Below are 23407 nucleotides of genomic sequence, written 5' to 3' on the forward strand. Positions count from 1 at the left end.
CCGTGGGCTGTGGATGGATCTCTGCATCCCCATGTACCTCCATGGGCTGCTGGGGAACAGCCTGCTTCACCATGTTCTTCACCACGGGCTGCAGAGGAATCCCAGCTCCAATGCCTGGAGCACCTCCTCTGCCTCCTTCTTCACTGACCTTGGTGTCTGTGGAGTTGTTCTCACATGTTCTCATCTCCCTCTTCTCTGGCTGAAATTACAAATACACAACAATTTCTGGTTTTCTTCCTTAAATATGTTACCACCATTTCTAAATGACTCAACCTTGGTCAGTGGAATGTCCATCTTTGGAACAACCAGGGATTGGCTTTGCCAGACATTATGGAAGCTTCTAGCAGCTTGTCACAGAAGCCACCTCTGTAGCCCCCTGTCTTGGTTTTGAAAAGACAGGTGTTTGCTATGGAGAGGCAGGCCTCTCTAGGAAATGAGGAATTTGAATCCTTCCCTCCGTGTTATTATAATTTGGAAAATTAAAAATAAAACTTTTCAGTCAGAGCTATGGGGAAAAGGAATAACAGTCTTTTACTAGTAAATATAACAGGACAGACAAAAAAACCAACAGCAATTATAACAATAGTAGAACAGAACCAAGAACCCCGAGGGCAAACGGTGGAAGCTCTGGCGCTGATGGCTGGAAGCCGGGCGCGGTGGACTGTCCTCAGCAGGCAGGGGGTGTCCTCGGCAGGCAGAGGTGGCAGTGCCGGAGAAGCCGCAGCCGCAGGACCCAGGCTCACCCAAAATCCAGCAGGACAGCGAAGAAAACTCCAAATTGCTGGGTGCTCCAACAGATGGTAGAATTCCCAGGGCCAGACCCCTCCGTTACCCGTGGACTCCAGCAGCCAGCCGTGGCCCGATCGGTGCTCCCCCCGGAAGAAAAAGAGCCGTGAGATCCCCCCACCCTCAGCTCTCTCCGGGAGCTTTTTTCCCTCCCCCAAAACTAAGTTATCAGTTCTTTTGTCCAGGTTAAGTACTCAGCATTTAGTCTCCTAGCAACTTGGGGGGGGGGGGAAATTCTACAGGAGACTTAACCCTCAACACCCCCCAACTACCAAAACCTGGCTGTGCAAACCCAATACAAATGTATGTCTCATGTTTGTGAGGTGGAATGGATCAGAAGAGGGAAATTTAACCATTTCTTCCTTTATGGCATGGCTAAAATGTTTCCACATAGAAATCTGCATGGTTGCTCATGCTTTTAGAGGCGTTCTTCACTTGAACATTTATGAAAGAAGCTAACTTCCCAAGACAACAGCTAGTTGCTCTCCAGACATAAGTATTTAGTGTCAGTCTACACAGGTCATTGACCCATGATGGCAACTCTGGAGTATTTTGCCTCTCATCATTCAACATCATCTGTTGCTATTTCCTTTTTTTTTTTTTTTTTTTTAATCTTTTAGTGTGTGGAACACTCAGTGTGAAATCAATAGAATCTGAGACTGTAAGGCCTTTCATGCATGCACCTCAGGGCTGCAAGGACAGGGTGTGCTATCCTTGATGGTCACTTTTGTCTACAGTTCTCTGCTTGCAGCTCTGAAACATATGGAGTACAGCTTTGGAGAATGTGGATCTGCAGTGACCTAGCTGACTGTTCACTTGAAATGTGAACTCTCAATGTTTGGCTTTGTTTGGCTGATTCCCTGTTAAGTCTGAATTTCAACCCAGGCTTTGTGAGTCAGCCTTTAATGGTGGTGTTTAATCACAAAGTAGCTTTGCTAAAACCTAGCTAAATTGGTGTTTCAAAGGGCAGAAAAGTGAAGAATGCTAAATCTTCTTGTGCTTGTTATAATGTTCCTTAATCTTGCCAAAATTGCATGAAAGCCATCAACTCACAACAGCATTTCTTTTCATAGCAAAGGAACATAGAAGCGGGCAATGAAATTCAGTGGTAGATTTTACTTTCATGATCTTTGTCTATTTGTTGTTACTCATAACCTAATAATCCTTTTTGCATTATGTTAGTTAGGATTTTTCCTGTTTGTTGAAACAATTTAATAATGCAATTTTTTGTCCCCCCCCTCTATGCTTGGAAAAAATCAGCTGGGGAATTTATATGTATTTTATTTTTACATATATAAAGCTATATAGAGGTGTCTCAGTAGTACTAGGGAAGATTTTTGACTCTTGATACAAAACAAAAGGGAAATATCTTTTTCATATTAACATGCACATTATTATTGGTAGACTACAGTTTAAGGACTTTTTAAATTACTTCATACTTGAACAGCAAAATGTCTTTTTTGGTATGTCTGAATTTATTGCAAGGTCAAAAACCTTATGACTTGTTGAATATCCTTCTCCCTTACTTTGAGCATATGCAAGTGAAGAAAATATATTCCAAATATTGGAAAATACATGTTCTCAGTATGATGGAGAACTACTCCACTTTCCCTCCTGAGGACTGTGGTTCAAAGACTGAAACAAGGCAGGGGGAAAAAAGCTTCAACTCTATGGATGATGCAGAAAGTATTTGCTCCCTTCTCTAGTGAATGTCTGTCATGGTTTAACCCCAGCCAGCCACCAAGCCCCACACAGTCGCTTGCTCATTCCCCCATCAGCAGGATCAGGGAGAGAATCCAAAGGGTAAAAGCAAAATAATTCCTGGGTTAAGATAAAGACAGTGTAACAGGTAAAACAAAACACATGAACACAAGCAAAGCAAAGCAAGAGATTGATTCACTGTTTTCTATGGGTAGTCAGCTGTTCAGCCATCTCCAGGAAAGCAGGGCCCATCATGCACAACTGTGACTTGGGAAGACAAATGCCATCACTCCAAACATGTCCTCCCCTTCCTCCTTCTTCCCCTCACTTTATATAATGAGCATGAGGCCACACAGTCAGAAATATCCCTTTGGTCAGTTTGAGTCACCTGTCCCAGTCGTTTGTGTCTTCCCAACCTCCCATGTACCCTCAGCCTCCTCGCCAGTTTGGCAGTGCGAAAAGCAGCAAAGGCCACAAATCCAAAACATAGCCCCATACTAGCCACCATGAAGAAAATTCACCCTACCTCAGCCAAAATCAGCACAATGGCTTAATTGTCCTGTGAATTCTTACAGATGCTCACTGATGTAGGCAAGTTTGGCAAATGGACTTTTAAGATTCCCCAAGAAAATAAGTGGTTTTCCAATATCTTTATACCCAAAACTGCACATTTAATAAACAAGGTCAAGTGTTCTTGCAGCTTTAGTTTTGCTTATGAGTAACCTAATATAATAATGATTTGATGAAAGAGTATTTCTTTCTTATTCCAGGTTGCTAGTATTGGAATCTATGGCTCCTTTGGGAGATACGTCCCATCCACACCACATCGTATCAGTTGTTCCAAACCGGTATCCCCGCTGGTTCACCCTAAGCCACATCGAGTCCCAGCAGTGTGAGCTGGCATCTACCATGCTGACAGCAGCCAAAGGTACATTGCTGTCAATTATGTACTCGACTAAGTGTACGCTTTTAATATTTCATGAAATAAACAGATTATAAAACTTGTGTTTAGGAATTCAAATTGCAGTCTGACAGGAGCTTGAAATGGGAAAAACAAACTGAACTGACTTAAACCTGTCACTTAATTTTCTAGAAAAGTGGTTAAACTAGCTAGATAGTAGCCTGTGATCGTGGCATGCAAAGCAATCACACAAAGACCAGAGATTTGCAGGGCAGAGATGTTCCTCCGAGAGAGCCCAAGGCTGAGCCAAGGCCGAGAGCCTCCTGCCTGTTTATTTCTTACTTTTTATACATTTGTGGGTCTGGTTGTGGATTGGCTTCTGGGGTTATCACCTCCCAGCTGAATGGCCAGACCAGCTGTCAGTTACAATTGTTTTCAGGTTAGAAATATGTAAACAAAGGACAGGGAATGAAAAACAAAAGGTTTGTTTATGTTAGCATGTGTTAGAAAAAGCGAAAACTGCTCCTAATATTGTGCAGAAGCTAAAGAGACTGACTCCATCTTACAAGCAATCAGAAGGCTTTTAAAAAACTCAGAAAAACCAGGGTGACAGTAGCCAAATGGGCTTAATTTGAGGCTGTTGAGACAGCTTTTTGTTCTTCTGACACAATATAGACTGTGAAAACTAGGAGTAGACAAATCACTTCTAAAATTCACAAATTGGGATGACTTTTGGCCATGCACTACACTAACACCATCAGGCACTAGAGGAATTTTTGGTCTTGTGTCTTTTGTTCATGTAATTTCATTATGGAAGGTTTATAAAATCAAAATGTGCATAACTGAAACATACTATTTCGTAGCAAAGGCAAGGTCAATTATAATGCATTTCTGTATGTTTTGGAAGCTTGTTCTGTTTTGGTGATTCTGTTTACACCTTGCAGGTGATGTTCAGAGGCTGGAAACAGTGTTAGAATCCATTCAGAAAAATATCCACTCCTCATCACACATCTTCAAACTTGCCCAGGATGCATTTAAAATAGCAACACTCATGGACAGCTTGCCAGACATCACTCTTCTGAAAGTTTCTCTGGAGTTGGGCCTTCAGGTATTTCCTTCATTCATTATTACTACAGTAGAAGACAGGAATTTGACCCTGTGTGCAGCTCTTTAAGTCACTGAGGAGCCTCTCAAAGACCCTCTTTGGGCTTTGTCTGGAATTTTTTGATTCTGTTTTCTGATGTAAAGCACAGTTAACTGGAAAATACAGAGCAAGGATCTGTGCAGTCCCTTTGTGCCATTTGAGTGGAAGAAAGAGCTTGGAGCAGCTGGCTGCAGGGCATTCCTCTGTTCAGGGGTAAGAAAGGACCAGTGCAATGGGTTTGGGAATATATGTAGGGATGGCTTGAGAGCAAAATTATTCTGCTTGCCAGAAATAATAGTATCATAGAATAGCTTGGGTTGCAAGGGACCTTTAAAGGTCATCTAGTCCAATGAGCAGGGACATCTTCAACTAGATCAGGTTGCTCAGAGCCCTATCCAACCTTACCTTGGATATTTCTGGGGACGGGGCATCACCACCTCTCTGGGCAACCTCTGCCAGTGTTTTGCCACCTTCATTTTAAAAAATTTCTTCCTGGTATCTAGTCTGAATCTACTCACTTTCAGGTTAAAACCATCAGCCCTTATCCTATTGTTACAGGCCCTACTAAAAAGTCTGTCCCCATCCTTCTTATAGGCCCACTTTAAGTACTGAAAGGCAGCCATGAGGTCTCCCCAGAGCCTTTTCTTCTCTAGGCTCAACAGCCCCAACTCTCTCAGCATTTCCTGATAGGAGAGGTGTTTCATCCCTCTAATCATCTATATGGCCCTCCTCTGGACTTGCTTTTGCAGATCTTTTCCATGACCTTGAGATGATTCTTGTCATTCCTCCCATTTTCCCTTCCTTTACCTCAAATGGCACTTGGTGCTTGATGAATTACTAGAGGAAGCCAAGGTCAATCATAATGACCTGTTTCAAGGCAGACTGTACCAACAGCAGCCCTGTCATTTCTTTCATCAAATCCTGCACTCCACAAGCTGTGAGATGGTCATCTGTATCAGTCTCAGCTTGATGTGTGCAAGAACCTCAGATCAGTTTTTGGGTTCTTATGAGAGACTTCACATATTAGGTATCTGGAGTAATATTGCCTTACACTGATGAATCTTGGGGTTTGCACAGTTCATTTCAACAAAAATGAATCTCTTCATCCCTCTTCAGGGAGTTCTTAGAAACAAGAAAAAACAAAAACTCAAAAAATTCAAAGATCAGAAAACCATTTATTATTCTGCTTGAGTAAACAGATAAGACTTCTGGGGAAAGGATATTATCCTGGTTGCTTCTCATGCCAAAGAAAGCTACTATTTGACTATTCTAGATTTTCAGAAGCTAAGGTCAGAAAGCTGAGACTGGTTGCTTTGTTAGCCTTTCCTATTCTGAACATAGCTGTGGAAATCTGCTCTCTTTTTTTCCCCTTCACATCATGTTTCTGGCTTAAATGTTTGTTTATTTGAGAAAGATCCTTATGATTGACTTGAAGGTCACCTCAAGCATTTACCAAGTATCATTCAGTGGTAGCAGCACACTTTTGATATCACTGTGTTCATGGATACCCCTGTGTGGTGATGGTGTAATCAGAATGTCTTCAGTAAGATCTAGTGAAAGAAATATGAACCTGTACTTTCTCGTAAATCCAATGTTTGGAATAAACTGGTGTAGAACATGTCCACTGTCAGTCTCAAGCTTACTAAGGTGTTTTAAAAATCTTAAAGGTAGTTTGCTTTCCAGAAGGAAGATGCATATCAGTTTTCTGGTAGTAACTCACAGCTGTGTAGATTTCTACAGTAACATTTTTCCTGTAGAAGTCTTACAGTGTCAGCAATGTCTTCAGTGGCCTACAGATGCTTTCCCCTCTGCTGCCTTCTGACCTAATGGCAGTTAGATTGTCTATGTTTGCTATCTAGTAACTGACTGCTTATGACATCTGCCCTATAAAACTCTATTTCTCCCCTCACATAACAAACTGAACAGCAGTGTCCTCACCAGGCCAACTTGTCATTGTTGGGCTGAGGAGGTAGTAACAACAATTTCAAAACTCTGTCACTGAGATTCCCGTGACAGAAAAGCCTCATATTAGTCTAGATTTGGGAGTAATATTTGAACTTCTGGGTTCTTTCTCCCTATTTCTAATGGCAGCATGTGTTGTGACTCAGCAGAGGGAAAGCATTTAAACTAGCTGTGGAAAATGTGGCCAAATGGACATGGAGCATCTCAGGTATATTCTGTCCTTCAGAACCTTACTGGCGCAGACACTGAAATCTGTAGGTACAGGAGAGGCTCCCGTTTCTCCATTTTCCTGCTGCATGCTACATCAATGTCAGTATTACCACACACATGCAGACAGGTACTGCTGGCAGAACTGCTGAGCAAGTTAGTGCAGATGATCACTTGATGCTTATTTGGCAAGTGTGCTGGTTTTAACACCAGCCAGAAGTTAAATTTAAAATAAGCCACTCCCCTTCCCTCACCCCACCCAGTAAGGGAGGGACAAAAGCAGAGACTATTGTTTGAGATAACAATTTACTGAAGGCACAACATGATGGAATTAGACATATACAATAAAAACAGCAATATTGATAGCAAAAGTATACAAAAAGAGAAGGTGTTTTACCTACAAAAAGGTGTTCATTGCCATGTTGGGAGGTTACAGGCTCCTTAGGAGGGATAGGCAGGGCAGGAAAGGTGGGGGGGAGGTGACTGACTGTGTAATGGAGGTGAGGGAGTGTACAGAGCTGTTGTGAATGAGTGTTTTAAGGCCACTTAAACAACCACTGGCAAAGGTATCAACAAAAACAAGTTTCATATAAAAACAACAGCATGACAAAGTCTGTGGCAAGGTTCACTCTACTACTTACTAGATGGATAAAACACACAGAGAAAAAATCAAACAAAAAACCAAAACCAACCAATCAAAACCAAAAATAAACCCGAAGCGATCTATGTGGAGGCTGGGGGGGAAGGGTAGACAAAAGGATAGGAGAGGGTAAAGATAAAAAGGAATATGGTCTAAAGGCCCAACAGCACTTAATTTAACTTAAACTTAGCAGCACTTAACATCATTTAACTTAACCAATTACTTAAGTCAAATAATTTAGCAAAGGATTCATATAGAATTTACTATATCACAACAGTAACTCACAGACCTAACTTACAAATCTAATGTACTTGAGAATCTAGGAGAGCAACATTCCTGGTACATTTGCTATAGCATATTCACACTCTCATGCACACAGACATAAAGAGTCTGTACAAGATACCTGTGAAAAATTCCCATCTAATTCAGTGAAATACTCACTTCAGATGCCTTTGCATCTTCTCAGCAGGCAAAGGATTGAGCCTTGAAGAGTGGGAGTATCAGCCCAGGATCCACTGTCATCATTTGGCAAGCCTCTGAGTATAACAAATTTGAGTTTGCTGACTCAGAAAGGCTCCACTCAGTGGGAGGTTGCTAGTTGCAGCCCACTGCAGTCTGGGAAAGCTCAAAGGCTCTCACTTTAGACTGCTGTTTATAAGCCCACAAGACAGTGGCCTTTGATCATAGTAATTTTCCATCCTGGCCTCAATTCAGGTCAGTAACTTTCTTTTCAAGTTTGAGAACAAAAATATTATTCACTTTGGTTGCTATTGCTGCTGAACAAGTTATATTTCTTTAAGGAGTCTATGCAGCAGTGGGGGAAGATGTTGGAAAATTCTTTTAGCTATAGCACAATATTGTGTCTGACTGAGGTAAAGTTCACAGCCCTTACAGTGCTGTGCTTTGCATTGGTAGCTGGATGGGTGTTGATAACAGACCAGTGTTTTGGCTACTGCTGAGCAGCGCTGTCCCTCTGACATTCCTTCTCCCATCAAAGGGATGGGAGTGGGCAAGATCCTGGGAGGGGGCACTGAGTCATTGAAAACCGATATAGTCACAGACAAAAACCCTCTAACTAATTGAAGCTAGAAAGTGGTATGTTTATTCAACGGCGGGTGGCACGGGAGTCATCTCCAAAAGGCGTGGCCGCCCCGAACAAGGCTCTTTGCTCTCTATTTATTTTCCAAGATCTTACATACAATACATATGCATAACCCCAGCACCTCCCATCCCCGCTCTGTATTAAAATGAGGCTATTAGTCCTTCATGCGTGCGCAATTCTTCTCTTGAAATGGGTCGGTGGTCTCAAATTGAGTCAGTGGTCTCAAAGGATGAAGTCAGGAGAGTCTTCATCAGGTCTCTGTGACCCTCTGGAATGATCCAAGGTCCCCTGCTTCGTGATTGATTGATACCAAGTCCAGGTGCAGGCCATTGTTCTTAGTGGCTTGAATCTGTTCTTATGACAGTTCACTTACTCCACTTTTTCTATAAACAAGCTCATAATATAACAGTTAACTCTAGCTTGGGCATCTAATAATCATTAACCTACCATTTACTAATCTAACTTACATTTTGATCAATATAAATTGCTTCTAACCCTTAGCTAAAATCTTAACTCTTTAAAATCATGTTTCAGCACAACCAGGTCATCTGACCCAAATTAGCAAAAGGGACATTCCATAACATATGACATCAGCTCAGCTATATAAAGCTAAGGGAGAGAGGAGGAAAGGGGGGCATTTGTGATTCCTCAATGTTTGACTTCCAAAGAAACCATTATGTGTGCTGAAGCCCTGCTTCCCAGGAAGTGTCCAAACATTGCTGCTAATGGGAGAGATTGACTTTTTTTCCTTTAGTTTATGCATGCACAGAATCTTGCCTCTTTCTTTCTTTCACTGTAATAAAACTGCGTTATCTCACCCTGATGGTTGTTCTCCATCTTATTCTCTCCCCTCTCCCATTGGAAAAGGGAGTGATAGAGTGACTTAGTGGGCACCTGGCACCGAGCCTTGTCAACCCTCTACAAGCACAATCGTGTATGATCCCTCTATCCATGGTTAATGCTTAGTTTGGTACCATGCAGTGCTTAGTACAAATGCCAGAGATTATGTGGCCTTGTGTTAACTCCTTACATTTGTGACTAATAGTCTTGTGCTAGCTAATGCTTCCTTGTTTACTTATATTAGTGATTAATATGTACTAGCAGATGTCTTAGTTTTGAGAACAGAAATAGAGTGCCAGAGCAAAGAAGGATAAGAGAAGTGCATCATAACCTGACCACATATTTGAGATACTCTCAAGAAAAGAAGATTCATCAGAAAGATCCAGGACCACTAAAGGGATTTTGAGGAATAGGATGTTCCCAGATGACCACCAAAGACTCTCCAAAGACCCCTACTCATAGCCAAATAAGTTCACAAAAATAACTAACATATATGCATGTATTCAGGAAATGTAATGAATATGTAATAGAAATGTGATGAATATGTATTTGTTTCATTATATAACCAGCTCTGTTAGGTTGCTGCTTATGCATGCTTTGAGGAGAAATCCCCATGCATACAGTGCTGTTAATAAAGTAATGTCAGTTTTCTAACCAAACAAATTGGTTGGAGAGTTTATTTCCTAGTTTTTGGTGAGAGTTTTGTAAAACTTCTGTTTTAAAGTTTTGTAAATGGTGATATTTTTCAGTACTTCTAAAGGAGTTGAAAATCCCACCAAGCAGGAGTTACACATTGATCCTACTGAATCCCCTGCACTTATGCAGGAGGATGGATTAATCACTTTCCTTGCCAATAATGCCCAGATGTTTCTGTCTTCCTCTCACTGAGGTAACATGGGCTGAAGACCATCGGCATTAACCCTTGTTATTCCAGTCCACAAAACTACAATCAACAAAATTTATGTCTGGTTAACTTGAGGTATGTGGGTACTGTGGCTTCAGCAGTCCTTTCTGGTGCTGGTGATGGCTTTATTTGGCTGTAGTAGATCCACAAATCTACTCCTTGCATCTTCACAGCAATTAGCAGCACTTGATATGTTTCCTTCCACTTTTGCTGGAGAGGTTCTTCAGGTTTTGAGGTACACCCAGTCTCCAGGTTGGTAAGGATGGGCTGCGATGTCCAACATCTTGGGTGCTGCCAGCACAGCGTATCTGTAGAGAGAAAACAACACCTTCCCACAGGATATAATGTATTCTGTTAGACTCTGATCCCCACTGATTTGGATATTCCCTTTGCTTTCTCTAACCTCATATGGTCGCCTGTACAGTATTTCCTATAGATTCACCTTTTCCTTGGATGTAGTTCTAATTCATACCCTCAGTAAGGCCAAGGGAAGGGTGTCTGGCCTTTTTAGATATGATTCCCGTCAAATCTTGCTAATTTGTCTTTTTATACTCTGATTCATCCTTTCTACTTTCCTGCTTGACTGAGGTCTTCATGGGGTGTGTAAGTTCCATTTCACCCCTAATGTTTTAGCTGGGGATTTGCACTATTAGCAATGAAGTGCAAACCTCTGTCAACCTCTGTCTGGTGACATTCCCACTGGCATTCCAAACCCTGGGATAATTTCCTTCAACAAAACCTTTACCACCTCCCTGTCTTTGTTGGTGTGACAAGGGAAAGCTTCTGGCCACCCTGAAAAGGTATCTACCAGTGCCAATAAATACCTGCACCCGTTTTGATGTGGAAGCTCTGCAAAGTCTATTTGCCAATAATCTCCTGGACAATTTCCTTGCTTAGCAGTCCTAGGTGTAGGCCATCTAATTCGAGGTGTATTGTTCTTTAAACAGGTCTGGCACTTTTTAACAGTGCTTTTCATGATTCGTATGCTCAACACCTGAGGCTTCCCTGCTTCCACCATAGACTCTGTTCCCCAATGAGTTACCTTATGTTGTTCCTCTGTGATTTTCCTTATAAGATGTTGGGGAATTATTTCCTGTTTGCTGGATGTTATCCACTGTCCTTCAGGACTCTTCAGCATTTAACAAATTTGCCAATTTCTCTTCTTCAGCCTGATAACCAACAACCTCCTTGTCCAAATGCTGATATTTCTCAGGTAAGGCTAATAGGGTCTTCCCATCAGCAGCCTCCTTGGCCACTTTATCAGCCAGACAATTTCCAGTATTTACTGGGGTCTCTCCAAATTGATGAGCTTTGCAATGCATTATTGCCGCCTTTCAAGGTTACTGCACTCCCTCTAACAATCTCTGTATTATTTGTCCATGTTTCACTAGGGTTCTCTGAAAGGTTAACAGCCCTCTCTTTCCAAATGGCTACATGGGCATGCACCATTCCAAAAGCAAATTTCAAGTCAGTCCAAATATTTAGCATCTTATCCTGTGCGAGCTCCATTACTCTAATCAGTTCAATCAGTTCTGCTTTCTGAGCCAATGTGTTAGGGGTTTGGGCTTTGGCTTCTATTACCTCATGCTGAATTACCACTGCATATCCTGCTTTTTGGATTCCATTTTTCACAAAGCTGCTCCCATTCACAACGAGTTCCCAATCCCCTTTTTCCAAGGGAGTGTTCTGTATGTCATCACAACCGGAGTACACCAATTCAATGGTCTGCAAGCAATCATGTGTTGGTTCCCCTTTTTCCAGGTCAACTTCTAAGAACACTGCTAGATTCGGAAGGTTAGTTACTTCTAACTACACATCATCTTATTTTAACAATACTGACTTGTACGAAACAAAGCGACACAGAGTCCCCAGGCAGGTGCAAAGGAGAGCCCCTTTATTGCAAAAACCAGGCCTTTTTAAGCATTTAGCTGATTATCAGTTTACATAGTTTTAAGGCACAACAAGCCCAAGTCAACCAACCACCATACACCACAATGTGGACATACAGCAGTCACGCAGCACGTCTCTCACGTCTCTACCCTTATTCCAGCTAAGTCACTCTCCCATAGTTCCCTTCTACTTAGCCTAAGTAGAAGGCCTGAGCCATGATTTTACAAGGGTAACAAGGCCCTTATTTTATAAGACTTTACCTGTATGCAACACTGACTGATATTTTAACATCCTGTTTGGTGATAACCAGTGTCCTCCTTTTTGTTCCAATGCTGCTGTAACTATGGGGCACAAAACCAGTTAACTGCTGTCCCATGGTTAATTTTTTTGCTTCCTGGATTAGGAGGACTGTTGTCACTACTGACCTAAAACAGGATGGCCATCCTTTGCTGACATCAAGTTATTAAGAAAAGTATGCAACAGGTCTCTTCCAGGATCCCAGCCATTGTGTCAATACCCCCAATGCCAAATGAGAACTTTCATGCACAAACAGTTCAAAAGGTTTTTCTAAGACTGGTAGTCCCAATGCAGGGGCAGTCATTAAAGCATGTTTCAATTCCTGAAAGGCTTTCCTGCATTCAGGAGTCCAGATGAGGACTTCATCCTTTTCATTAACTGCCTCATATAGAGGTTTAGCAATCAACTCAAAGTTGAGTATCCATAGGCGACTCCACCTGGGAGCATTCCCAGAAATGCTCTCAGTTCTCTTTTAGAAAGGGACTCAGGAGTTTGATAGATCTTTTTTCTTTCCTGGCCCAGACTTTTTTGTCCTTGTGAAATAGTAAATCCCAAATACAATACCTCTTGTTTTACAATTTGAGCCTTTTTCTTAGAAACTTTGTATTCAGATTGTCCTAAGAAATTTAACAGACTAATGGACAGTGCCATATATTCACTTTCAGTCAAGGAAGCTATTAAGATGCCGTCCACATACTGCAGCAATGTTACACCCTCATGTTCTTTCTGCCATCCTTCAATTCCTTAGCTAGCTGGTTACCAAAAATAATTGGACTATTTTTGAATCCTTGCAGTAACACAGTTCACATCAATTGAGTCTTTCTCCCAGTCCTTGGACTTTTCCACTCAAAGACAAACAGCTCTTGGCTTTCACTTACTAAATGGATGCAAAAGAAGGCATCCTTTATGTCTAACACTGTGAACCATTGATCTGAAATCTTCAATGCTGTCAATAAAGTATAGGGATTAGCTACCACCAGGTGCACATCCTGGACTATCTGATGGATAGCCCCAAGATCTTGTACCAGCCAATATTCACTTGAGTGTGCTTTCTTTACTGACAAAATAGGAGTGTTAAAATGGGACTGGCATTCCACAAGCAGTTTGTGTTCAAGAAATGCTTCTATTAATGATTCCAGTCCTTTCCTAGTTTGCAGTTTCAAAGGGTATTGTCTTACAAGTCTGGCATTTGGCTTCAAAAGGATCTTTACCGGTTTTGCATTTCTAGCTCTCTTGGAATTCAGGTGGCCCATACCAATGGGATGACTGTGTTGCCCACTTCCTTGGTATTTCTGTTTCAGATTCAGGATTCAGGATTCTCCAAGACCTTTTCTTCAGGAATAGGAACTTGGATTTTTTTCTTTTTCAAATGAAATTTATGCATTTAATTCATTCAATACATCTCTTTCTAGTACTGGTACAGGACATTCAGGTATATAAAGAAATTGATGGGCTAACATTCATTTACTAATTCCAAATTTTAATGGTTGAAAGAAAGGCCAATTTTCCTTTTGCCCTATTGCACCAACAACTGAGACAATGTGTTTGCTTAATTGTCCTTGTCAAGTATTTAAAACAGAGCAAGTAGTTCCAGTATCTACAAGACATTCTATTTCCTCATTCCCCAACTTTATTGTAACCAGGGGATCTGTTGGGGAATATTTCAAATCCTCCCCCCATCCCTTTCAGTCCTCACTCCTATTTACCATCTCCATGGCTTCTCTTGGCACTTGACAGTTTCCCTGATTCCTGTTTCTATTCCTTGGACCCTCTATTTTCCAGTGCCTCATTTGTTTACAAATTGCACATCGGTTCTTATGTAGCCTCATTCAAAGATTTCACCCTGGCCTTCAAGGATTTTGTCCTGGTCTTTGTCCCCAGTCAGTTTCCCCCTCTATTCTTTCAGCTATTGCCAATGCCAAACATTTATAGTCTTTACTTTTCTCTTTTCCTTTCTACTTCCTGTTTACTGGTATACACACTCCAAGCCACTTGCGACAGTTTGCTAGGGGTTCTGGACTCTTTGCCTGTAGGTTTTGCCATTTCCATTTAATATCAGCATTTGATTGTCCGATAAATATATGTGCTAATTGTGCAGCATCCTCTTTTTTCTCAAGGTCCAAATCAGTATATTTTTGATCAGTTTCCATGAGTCTATTAAAAAAATCAGTAAGGGGCTCCTCTTTTCATTGTACAGTCTGGTATAATTTAGACAAGTTTTTAGTTTTTTGGGATAGCATGTTTCATTCCAAAAAAACCCAAATGCTGGTATTTGATTAACAAATCTTGCCGGACTTGATTATTTGGATCCCACTTTGGAGCCACAGAGGGTAGATGATCCTCTGTTGACCCCCTGATGCACACCCTGAGCATGAATTCTTTCTGCTTCTTCCCTAGCCTTAGTGGTCACCAGGCCTTTTTCCTCATGAGTTATTAAAGCAGCCAGTATCTCCTGCAAATAATTCCAATAAGGATCTTGTGTCCTAATGGTTGTTTCCACAACCTTAGAAACCTTTTATGGATCCTCCCAGTAAGTCCCTGACAACTCCTTCCAAGCTTGTAAATCCAACACCAAAAGTGGCACTTCAGGAGTTACTGGTCCCTTGGCTCTGACTGCCTGCTGCAAGGGGCTTGTGCAACCCACGTGGAGCCCCTTGTCTACCCTGCTATGGGGCTAAAACTTTCATGGCTTGGTACAGGGCTAAGTGTCAAAGTTGAGATGGACACGACATGACGCTGAGGTTCATGTGGCAATAGCAATACTTTCTTGTTCATCACTTGCTTTTATACGGTTGACCCTGACTGTCTAGAATCTTGGTGCTACCCAGTTCACTGACCAATCGCTGCCTGCGTACATGCTCGTCAGGGATTGGCTGGCGTCCGTTGTCTGCAGCTAAGTCCCTCTTCCTCTCAATGCCCTCTCTCCCAAAGATGTTTCCTTTCTATCATAGGTATGGACTGATCAAGTTAAGGTCAGGGTTACTTGTGGCTGTGAGGCTTTCAGGTCATTTGTTAGCTGTCACAGTTCCCCCTTTTTGTTTTTCAACTACAAAGGCAGTCTTTGTCATCCTCTGCAGGGCCCTTCGTAGACAGGATGACAAACACAATACAATGAGTGAAACAATTATGAAAACACAAAGGTTCAGTTCAAATGAGCTTCTTCACCTGACTTGACAAGCCTAACCTTTCCAGCCATTGATCTAAAGTCTCTCACACAACACACATCATCAAATTTTCTACAACCATGTCCAGAAGCTAATGAAAAAAGATCAATAACAGCAGAATTTCACCGGGTGGCATGCTGCAGGCTATTTATATCTATAACTGAATCACTCAAACTTGAGGAAGTTTAATTTACCTTTTTGTTACAAACAATTCAATTCAGAAGCTATCAGAGGAAACATTTTGCTTTCTTGTTTCAGTTTGGTCTTACAGGTCATGTCTGGGTGTATAATTAAAAGTTACATGTCCTTCTGCTAGTAATGTCTTTAAATTGTTTGACTCTTGAGGTTTAAGTGAAGTCATAAGTAAATTGTCATTCCAAAGGTTCCATATTTCCATACAGCAGGGGCAAAAAGGTTCTTCTGGTTACTGTTCTATGGCGTCTGCTGTGGGGCCATCAGGGAGGCACTGCTGCTTGTGATCCAGAGCAGAGGATGCACACACTGAGCAGGTACCCATCGAATGCCAGCATCTGTGGAAATATAGACATACCCACACCTCCAAGTGACAAGGTCCCAAGGACCTTCCCATTTGTTAGTAATGAGGTCCCATACCAGTACCAGTACCTTAGGTTTGGGCATCTGGATGTCACTAGAGGACTGTAATGATAAAAAATGGTTTAAAATCACAGCATTTTGGGAATTTGTCAGTATTGTTACATGATTTAAAGTGTACAGAACTTTGGCCATCCTACTCTCTGGGGTTTCACCACACAGTCTCCCTTTTTGTTTTTCAAGGACACACTTTAAAGTGCCATGGGCATGCTTAACAATGGCTTGTCTTGTAGGGGAATGAGGAATGCCAGTGTGGTGTGACATACCCCAGTGTTGTAGAAATTGTCGAGTGTTCTGTGAGATGCATGCAGGGCCATTGTCAGTTTTTATAGCATGGGGAATGCCTAGGGCAGCAAAGGCTAATGGTCAATGTTCGATGACATCACGGCTTCTTTCTCCAGTGTGAATTGAGGTCCATATAGCAGATGAGAAGGTGTCAATTGAAACATGCATTTTAGGCAACCAAATTCCAAGATGTGCGTGACATCTGTCTGCCAAACTTGTAAGGCTCGAAGACCATGGGGATTAACTGTAGTGGTTTCACGTTCACTAAATTCTGGTTGCCAAATTTAGTGTAGTGGTCTTAGGGTTTATTCTCTTTTTGTGGGGGAAAGATCAGGAGAAAAGCAAAGCAGGCCTAAGCTTAAAAATGAACAAATAGTTTTATTAACACACACTAAAAGAAGGGAAAAGTTTAAAAAAAACAAAACAAAATGAAACTTTAAAACACTCTTCCCTCCCCCTACTAACTGTTAACTTTCCTACAAAACAACATAGAGAGACACAAGCTGTGATGGTCAGTTTCACCATTTAAACATAATCTTTCATCACTTTGGAAGAGGAGCCTCTCTAGAGTACCATGGAAACACTTGCCACCAGACTACAACAGTCTAGTGGCTCCAAATGTCAGAAATCTGCAACCGCCCGGAATTTTTGCAGATTGCACAGTCCCACCCATTAGCAGCCTTTCCCCTGGCTACTCATGGGCCTCTCAGTGTATTTGGGGTACTGTTTAGGAATGCTTCTTCTAGTACAAAACAAGGATTCTCTTCTTCTATCTCTAAAATTGTCCCTATGTCAAAAAACATAGAGACCTCCTTTTACCCCAGGAGCTGAGGGCTTCAAATCACTTTGTCTTTAAAATCATCTTTGTCTGAAAGGCTGAGACCTCCTTTTACCCCAGGAGTGAGGGGCTTTGAGATTCTCACTTAAATCTCAATTATATCAATCCCTAATTTGATTAGAACCAGCATTCCCCCAAACAACATTAAGATGTTACAAGAAACAGTCCATTTCTCTATAGTTTACCCCAGAGAAGTCTGGTTAAAAATGTCCACATCCTCAATCCCTCTTCTAATAATCTTTATCAGTTCTTTCACTCTTGTTCCACTGACTTCATGCGGTGTCATTTCTACATCCACGCTGTCTCTTTCTTTTCTCTCTCAGGGAAGGGTTAGGCCTTGGAAGCTTCATGTTGCAGGAAAGGGTTAAATATGCCCAGGCCTGCAATGGACATGTGACCTCTGCCGGCAGCAGTCTCTCCCCCTGCTACACTTCAGATCAGCCCAGGTTTCCTCTCTCCACTCTTTTCTTTCTCTGTCTGGAATCACCGGAGGAGGGGAGGAGGGGGGGGGAGGAGGGGGGGGGGGAGGAGCCAGGCCCACCCCTCTGTGACAATCAGGGCGGCCTCGGCCAAAATGGGTCCATAGCTGTTATCAGGGGCCCGGCAGAGATCCCTCCATGCTCCGGGGCTCTGGGGAAGTTGAAAAAAGTAGTTGATGTTAAGCTGCAGCCTCTCCTCCCCCGCCAGGAGCCAATGGAGCCCAGCCAGGCCTCGGGGCCAGCTTCCACCCCCAAAGGGCGGGGGAACAGCAAGCCCAACTCGATGTTACCTGTTTAGCTGACCAGGAGGAAAAAAAGGAGCTGACCTGCACAAAATCAGGGTTTATATGGGTACTTCCCAAAGTTGCATTTAACATTCTCAGTGGTCAAAACAGATGCCAATATCCCAAACTAGACTTCTGATAGGTCCCTGTCCTTTCTAAAACAATTCCAAGGTCCTGACAGGGAAAACACTCCACATTCCTCCCTAACTAAAAACCAAACTGTGCCAACCCATGAAATTAACCCCCTCTTGCAGTGGTGCAGTGTGGCCTTGACAGTCAGCACAAGTATTAACAATATTGCATGCCACTGTATTTGTTATTAAAAATTGTCATTGTAGGGCTCAAACACCTTTGTGGAAAAAGGCATGTGATGCTCTTGCTTGTGCTAACATATCTGGTTGTGGCGCTGTCCAGGCAGGGCTAGCTAGCCAATCAGCTCGAGCATTAACTTCCATTATAAAGCCTGCCAAATTTGTATGATTCTGAATATGCAATATATAATAGGGATATGTTCTGGCTTGGATTATATGCCACAAAGTTTTTAGCAATTCAAATAGTGCAGCATTATCAATTTCTTTTAACAGTGCTTGGTCCAATCATTGTGTGATGTCTGCAACATAAGCAGAATCAGTTACAATATTTAAAGGAACATAAGGAAAATGTTGAAAAGCCATGGCTAATTCAAGTAGCTGAAGTGATCCACTATTGCGACCCTCTAGTGTTTGCCATCCATTGTCATCTTTACAGGTCACCACAGCTTTTCCTGTTTTCCCAGACCCATCAGTAAAAACCATGAGACCTTTCAGGGGTGTGCAATGGTTTAGTGGTTTCAGAGGTAACACAGTGGTCTCACTTAATTGCAACAGTTTGTAGCTGGGTAAGTGATAGGTAATTTGCCCTGTAAAATTTTATAAAGCACTTTGTAATGCTGTACTATTTGCAATGCACCGTTCAAAATATTCTAGTAATAATTTTTGAGGGATCTTAAGCATGCAGCTGCAAACACCTTTGACAGCATTTGATAATCAATTGTGCAATCAATTCAAAAATAGTAGGTGCTGTCTTTTTAGGTTGATAGGGCAAAAAGATCCATTCCACAATGTGTAGTGGGTCAGACCACGGAGTGTTCCACTGGCCAATGATACCTGTAGGGTGTAAATCAACAATAACAACAAGCACTGTATTACAAACTTCAGGATATATCCGATAAACTTGTCTGTTTGTTATGGCCCGCTCTACTGTTTCAAGTGTGGTTTTTGCCTCTAGAGTTAATTTCCTTGGAGAGGTTAATTCAGGGTCACCTTTGAGGATATTAAACAAGGGTGATAATTGTGGGGTGGTTAACCCTAATAAGGTCTTACCCAGTTGATATTACCCAAAAGTTTTTGTGCATCGTTTAAGGTTTGAACTTAGATTGAAAATTGAAATGTTTGTGGTTGTATTGTTTGATCTAATATATTAACTCCCAGGTATTTCCATGGGGGTTGCTGTTGCACCTTTTCTGGTGCAATTTGCAACCCAAACTCTTGCAGTGCTCGCATCTGTCATGATCCATTCGTACAAGCGGAGGTCGTGATGGTTTGTTTACTGATCTCAGAGTGCAAAACACAACACAGAGGGGATTTCAGTATTAATCAAAAGAAATGTTCCTTTTATTGATTGACCACAGCAAATGCGATAGAGGGATTAAGAGTGAGAGACAGAGAAAGAGAGAGACGAAAGAGGGGATATAGCTACCAAATGTGGAGACGAAGTCCTTGTGGTTCGGTCGATGGATCCGCCTGTCACATCAGGGAGTCTCTCAAAATCTCTGGTTATCTCAGGGGTTTTTATTATATTCCTTCATCTCGGGGGGAACAGGTCATAAGAATAAGTCGACTGAAGCCACTGAGGGGGAACAGGTAGTCCATGTTCTCAGCAGTAAGTGAGAGCCATTGTCTTCTTGATTCAACAATCACACCTGCAGGCAAACATCTCGCTTCAGTTAAGTCAGCCCACACTCCCCCGTACTAGGGTTGTAGGGGTCTCATGTCTCAGTCCTTGAGAGGGGCTTTGTATAAAGGTCTCAATCTCAGTCCTTGGGAGGGGAGCTTCGGTCTCCGTCTGTCATGGTGGTTGCGAAGCAGATGGGGGATTTTCAGTGGGGAACCACCAAAGTTACCCCAGAAAGTCCACTTGGCCAAGAGGTGGGGAAATTCATAGGCTATTGTCGTGAAGCAGGGACCATGAAGCAGGTGCAAACTTCAGGTACAGAACTGCCATTACACTGCTCAAAGCCAGTGTACCGTGGCGTGGTGACACAGGAAAATGCACCTGCAGACGATTGGCAAGCATCCACCTGGAGCAGGCCAGAACTGCAGTGGGGTCCTCGCGACGATCGTGAGGCAAATGAGGGGAACTTCAGACCAACTCTTACAGCATCATACTCGGCCGAATCTGCACAAGGCCTTCTTTGGTTGGGGTTGCTATCAAGGTGCCATCCATATAATGATAACAGCATGCTCCTGGGAATTGTTTTCTCACTATTGATAGTGCCTGTGCAACATACCATTGACAAATTGTTGGGCTATTTTTCACATCTTCTGGCAGCACTTTCCACGGACACCGCTTGACTGGTTCTGCACGACCGATAGAGGACACTGCAAATGCAAACTTTGGAATATCATCAGGGTGTAAAGGAATGGTAAAGAAACAGTCTTCCAAATCTATGATCAAAATGTCCTAGGTAGCAGGTGTCATAGTTGGGTCTTCGATTAGACACGATCTGAGTTCAGTATACTTGTGGTTCTCCCATTGATCCAAAGCCTTGGTCTCCTTGCAGCTTTGAATCTGTTTTAGGGACACAAGACTTAAAAGGTATAAGTTGAGCAATGTAACTTTTAGCTGGGATGGTCACAGGAGGAGTAGGTGTTGATACCATGGCACATATTTTTCCCATGTAGTCTGCATCTATAACTCCCAACATTAGGCTTTTGTGGGGGATATATACCATCCCCGCACTCGCTCTTTTTTGTTTTAACAACTATAACATGAACATATTTCAACCTATTAAATTCAGGAGACTGTTTAACATAACATGCACTTTTCTTACCATGAACAGTAAAACAATACATCTAATAAAACAACAAGCACTACTGAGTAAAAATCAGCAAGGTAATACTTATAATTGCCTAAATACTTTACCATTAACTAGAGTCTGCCATCGCTGGTGAGCCCCATTTTACAGCAAGGACTTGGAGAACCTTTTCCAGACAAGGTTTCCAAGCTTACTTCAAAAAGGGGGACCAGCTTTTGTAAGATCAAATTAGCAAGTCAAAATGACTTGATTACACTTCCAGTGCAGAAACACCTGGGTCTGACAATATAATCCCCAGTCAGCCAGGGCTAGGGCTTGGCCAGAGCCTCAAGCCTTGACTGAGAGGGTTTCCCTAAAATACCTAGAAGCAAACTTTTATTAATATAACTAAAGGATAAACAGTCATTTAGTGAAAATATAAAGTTAGTTTTTAACAAAAGTAAAAAATTACTTAACAATACTTAAATTTGCTAATTTTCTGTCACATAAGGTATATAAATCTAGGCTTGGGACATTACAATTATATTAACTCCTAAGTGGTTTCAGAAGATAAGAAGCCCTAAATCAGAAGTTGCTGCAGGATGAGAGGGTTATGGTATTTTATTCCAGTGGTAACCTTTTCCGCATCGGGGAAGCAGCAAGGTGGGAGTTGTTCTTCCAATTTCTTCAAGTGGGACAAAATTTCTGCAACTCAGTTTAATTAAAAGGCTACCTTGAAAAAATATATCAGGTTATTTCCATTTGAAAGGATAGTTTAAAATTTAGAATTATTACAGGAGCATCTATCAGAAAAAGCAATCAGAGCAATGCAGAGGGTCACAAGGTGGTATGGTAAAAAAGGCAATCTTATAGTAAGGGTCCAGCACAGTGTCAGCTCACGAGGGTCTGCAGCAGACAGGAGCCCTGGCTGCAGCAGGAGCGGCATGGGTCAGGGGCCGGGCTAAGGCAGCTTGCAGGGCTCCGCCGGTGCACAAGATAGTGGCCGTGCCTCACCGGGCAAAGCCTGCGGTGTGTAGTGAGCAGGGACGCGGCGCTGCTCCTGCCGGTGCTGCCCTGCCCGTGCCGGTGCCGCCGGGCTTCCTAGGTTGCTTCCTCACTGTCCACATGCAGAGAGCTGCGGGGGGGTGGGGTGGGGGGGGGGGGGGTGGGGGTGGTGTCTTGTCGGACCCGCTAGGAAGGTGGCTCACCGCTCGCCCCCGTCCCCCGGCTGTGCCACGTGCTCGGCGGCGTGGCGTGGCTTTGCCATGTGCTCGGTACCACATGTTTACTGCCGCTGCTACTGCTATGGCGCTGCGTCCCTGCGGCTTTGCATTCACACCCCCCACTACCTCTGTCACTGCCACTCCACTCTCACAGAGGACAAGCGGAGAGGAAACATGCTATCGGAAAGGGCTCTCCCGGCTCCAGCCACTCACTGCGACACTGCTCCAGCTGATGCTGTGCATGGCTCGGTACAGCATGAGCTCCTTTGTGATTAGTTCAGGGTCCCCTCCAGGATTAAACGGATTGGGAGACCAGGGACCATCTTCTGGCTCTCCTCCCACAGCCCCGACAGACTTACGGTCATTCACTGGCAGTGTAGGAGGGGTTGGCATGGCTGCCGCGTGGCACAAGCGTCCTTTGTTTGATTTGCAGGGGTCGCATGCACCATGAGCACCTTGTACACAGTCCTCCAGGACACAAAAGCTTTGGCGCAGCATCCTGCAGCCCCAAGCGCTGGTGACTCTGCGTGTGGCAGGGCCACGCGCAGAGCTGGGAGGGGATAGGGAGCTCAGATGAAAGCCGCTCCCTTTCTCGTTTCCCGTCCATCTTTCCCGCTTGCAAACTCGATGTGACACCTATTCCCGTAACCGCTTCCCCTCCGCGGTCCGCCATTTTGGGATATTTCGGAGGGCAGCCCTGCGGCGTGTGTGCTGCGGCTTTTGCATTCTGCTCGACTTTTATCAGTTTTAATGTGTCCAACACCCGCCACTAGGTCGTCATGATATTTTTAGAGGTTTTATCGCCTCCGGAAGGCGACTCAAATATCAATTCACCAGCCCGCTCCCATGTTTGAATGTTAAAAGAGGCTTCTGCGGTTGCGTCTAGTCCATGGCTCTTGCACCACAACAGTAAGGTTTGCAGAGCTTGTTCATCATATTTTATCCCCCGTTTACATAAAAAGAGGGCCCATATGACTTATTAAAGAAATATGGGTATTGATCTAGTATCGATACTGTTATAAATAAAATGGACCAAATTAGATAAATCAAAATTTGGAATTTTTATTGTGAGACAGAATAACAGTCTCGGACA

At 42.9% G+C, this 23407-nt stretch overlaps 1 protein-coding gene across 3 annotated transcripts in view; it reads left to right on the forward strand.

Annotated features, from left to right (window-relative positions):
- The window catches only part of LOC120764905 (zinc finger SWIM domain-containing protein 6-like), a 346593-nt gene that overhangs the window by 285682 nt on the left and 37504 nt on the right, over nucleotides 1-23407 (forward strand). For all 3 annotated transcript variants that reach the window (XM_040089033.2, XM_040089035.2, XM_040089036.2), the window contains 2 exons: nucleotides 3258-3415; nucleotides 4333-4496. In XM_040089033.2, coding sequence (XP_039944967.1) covers nucleotides 3258-3415; nucleotides 4333-4496 — 322 coding nt within the window. The remainder of the gene's footprint in view (nucleotides 1-3257; nucleotides 3416-4332; nucleotides 4497-23407) is intronic.

Source organism: Hirundo rustica, chromosome W (genome assembly GCF_015227805.2).
Source record: "Hirundo rustica isolate bHirRus1 chromosome W, bHirRus1.pri.v3, whole genome shotgun sequence".
In the NCBI taxonomy this organism is placed as follows: domain Eukaryota; kingdom Metazoa; phylum Chordata; class Aves; order Passeriformes; family Hirundinidae; genus Hirundo; species Hirundo rustica.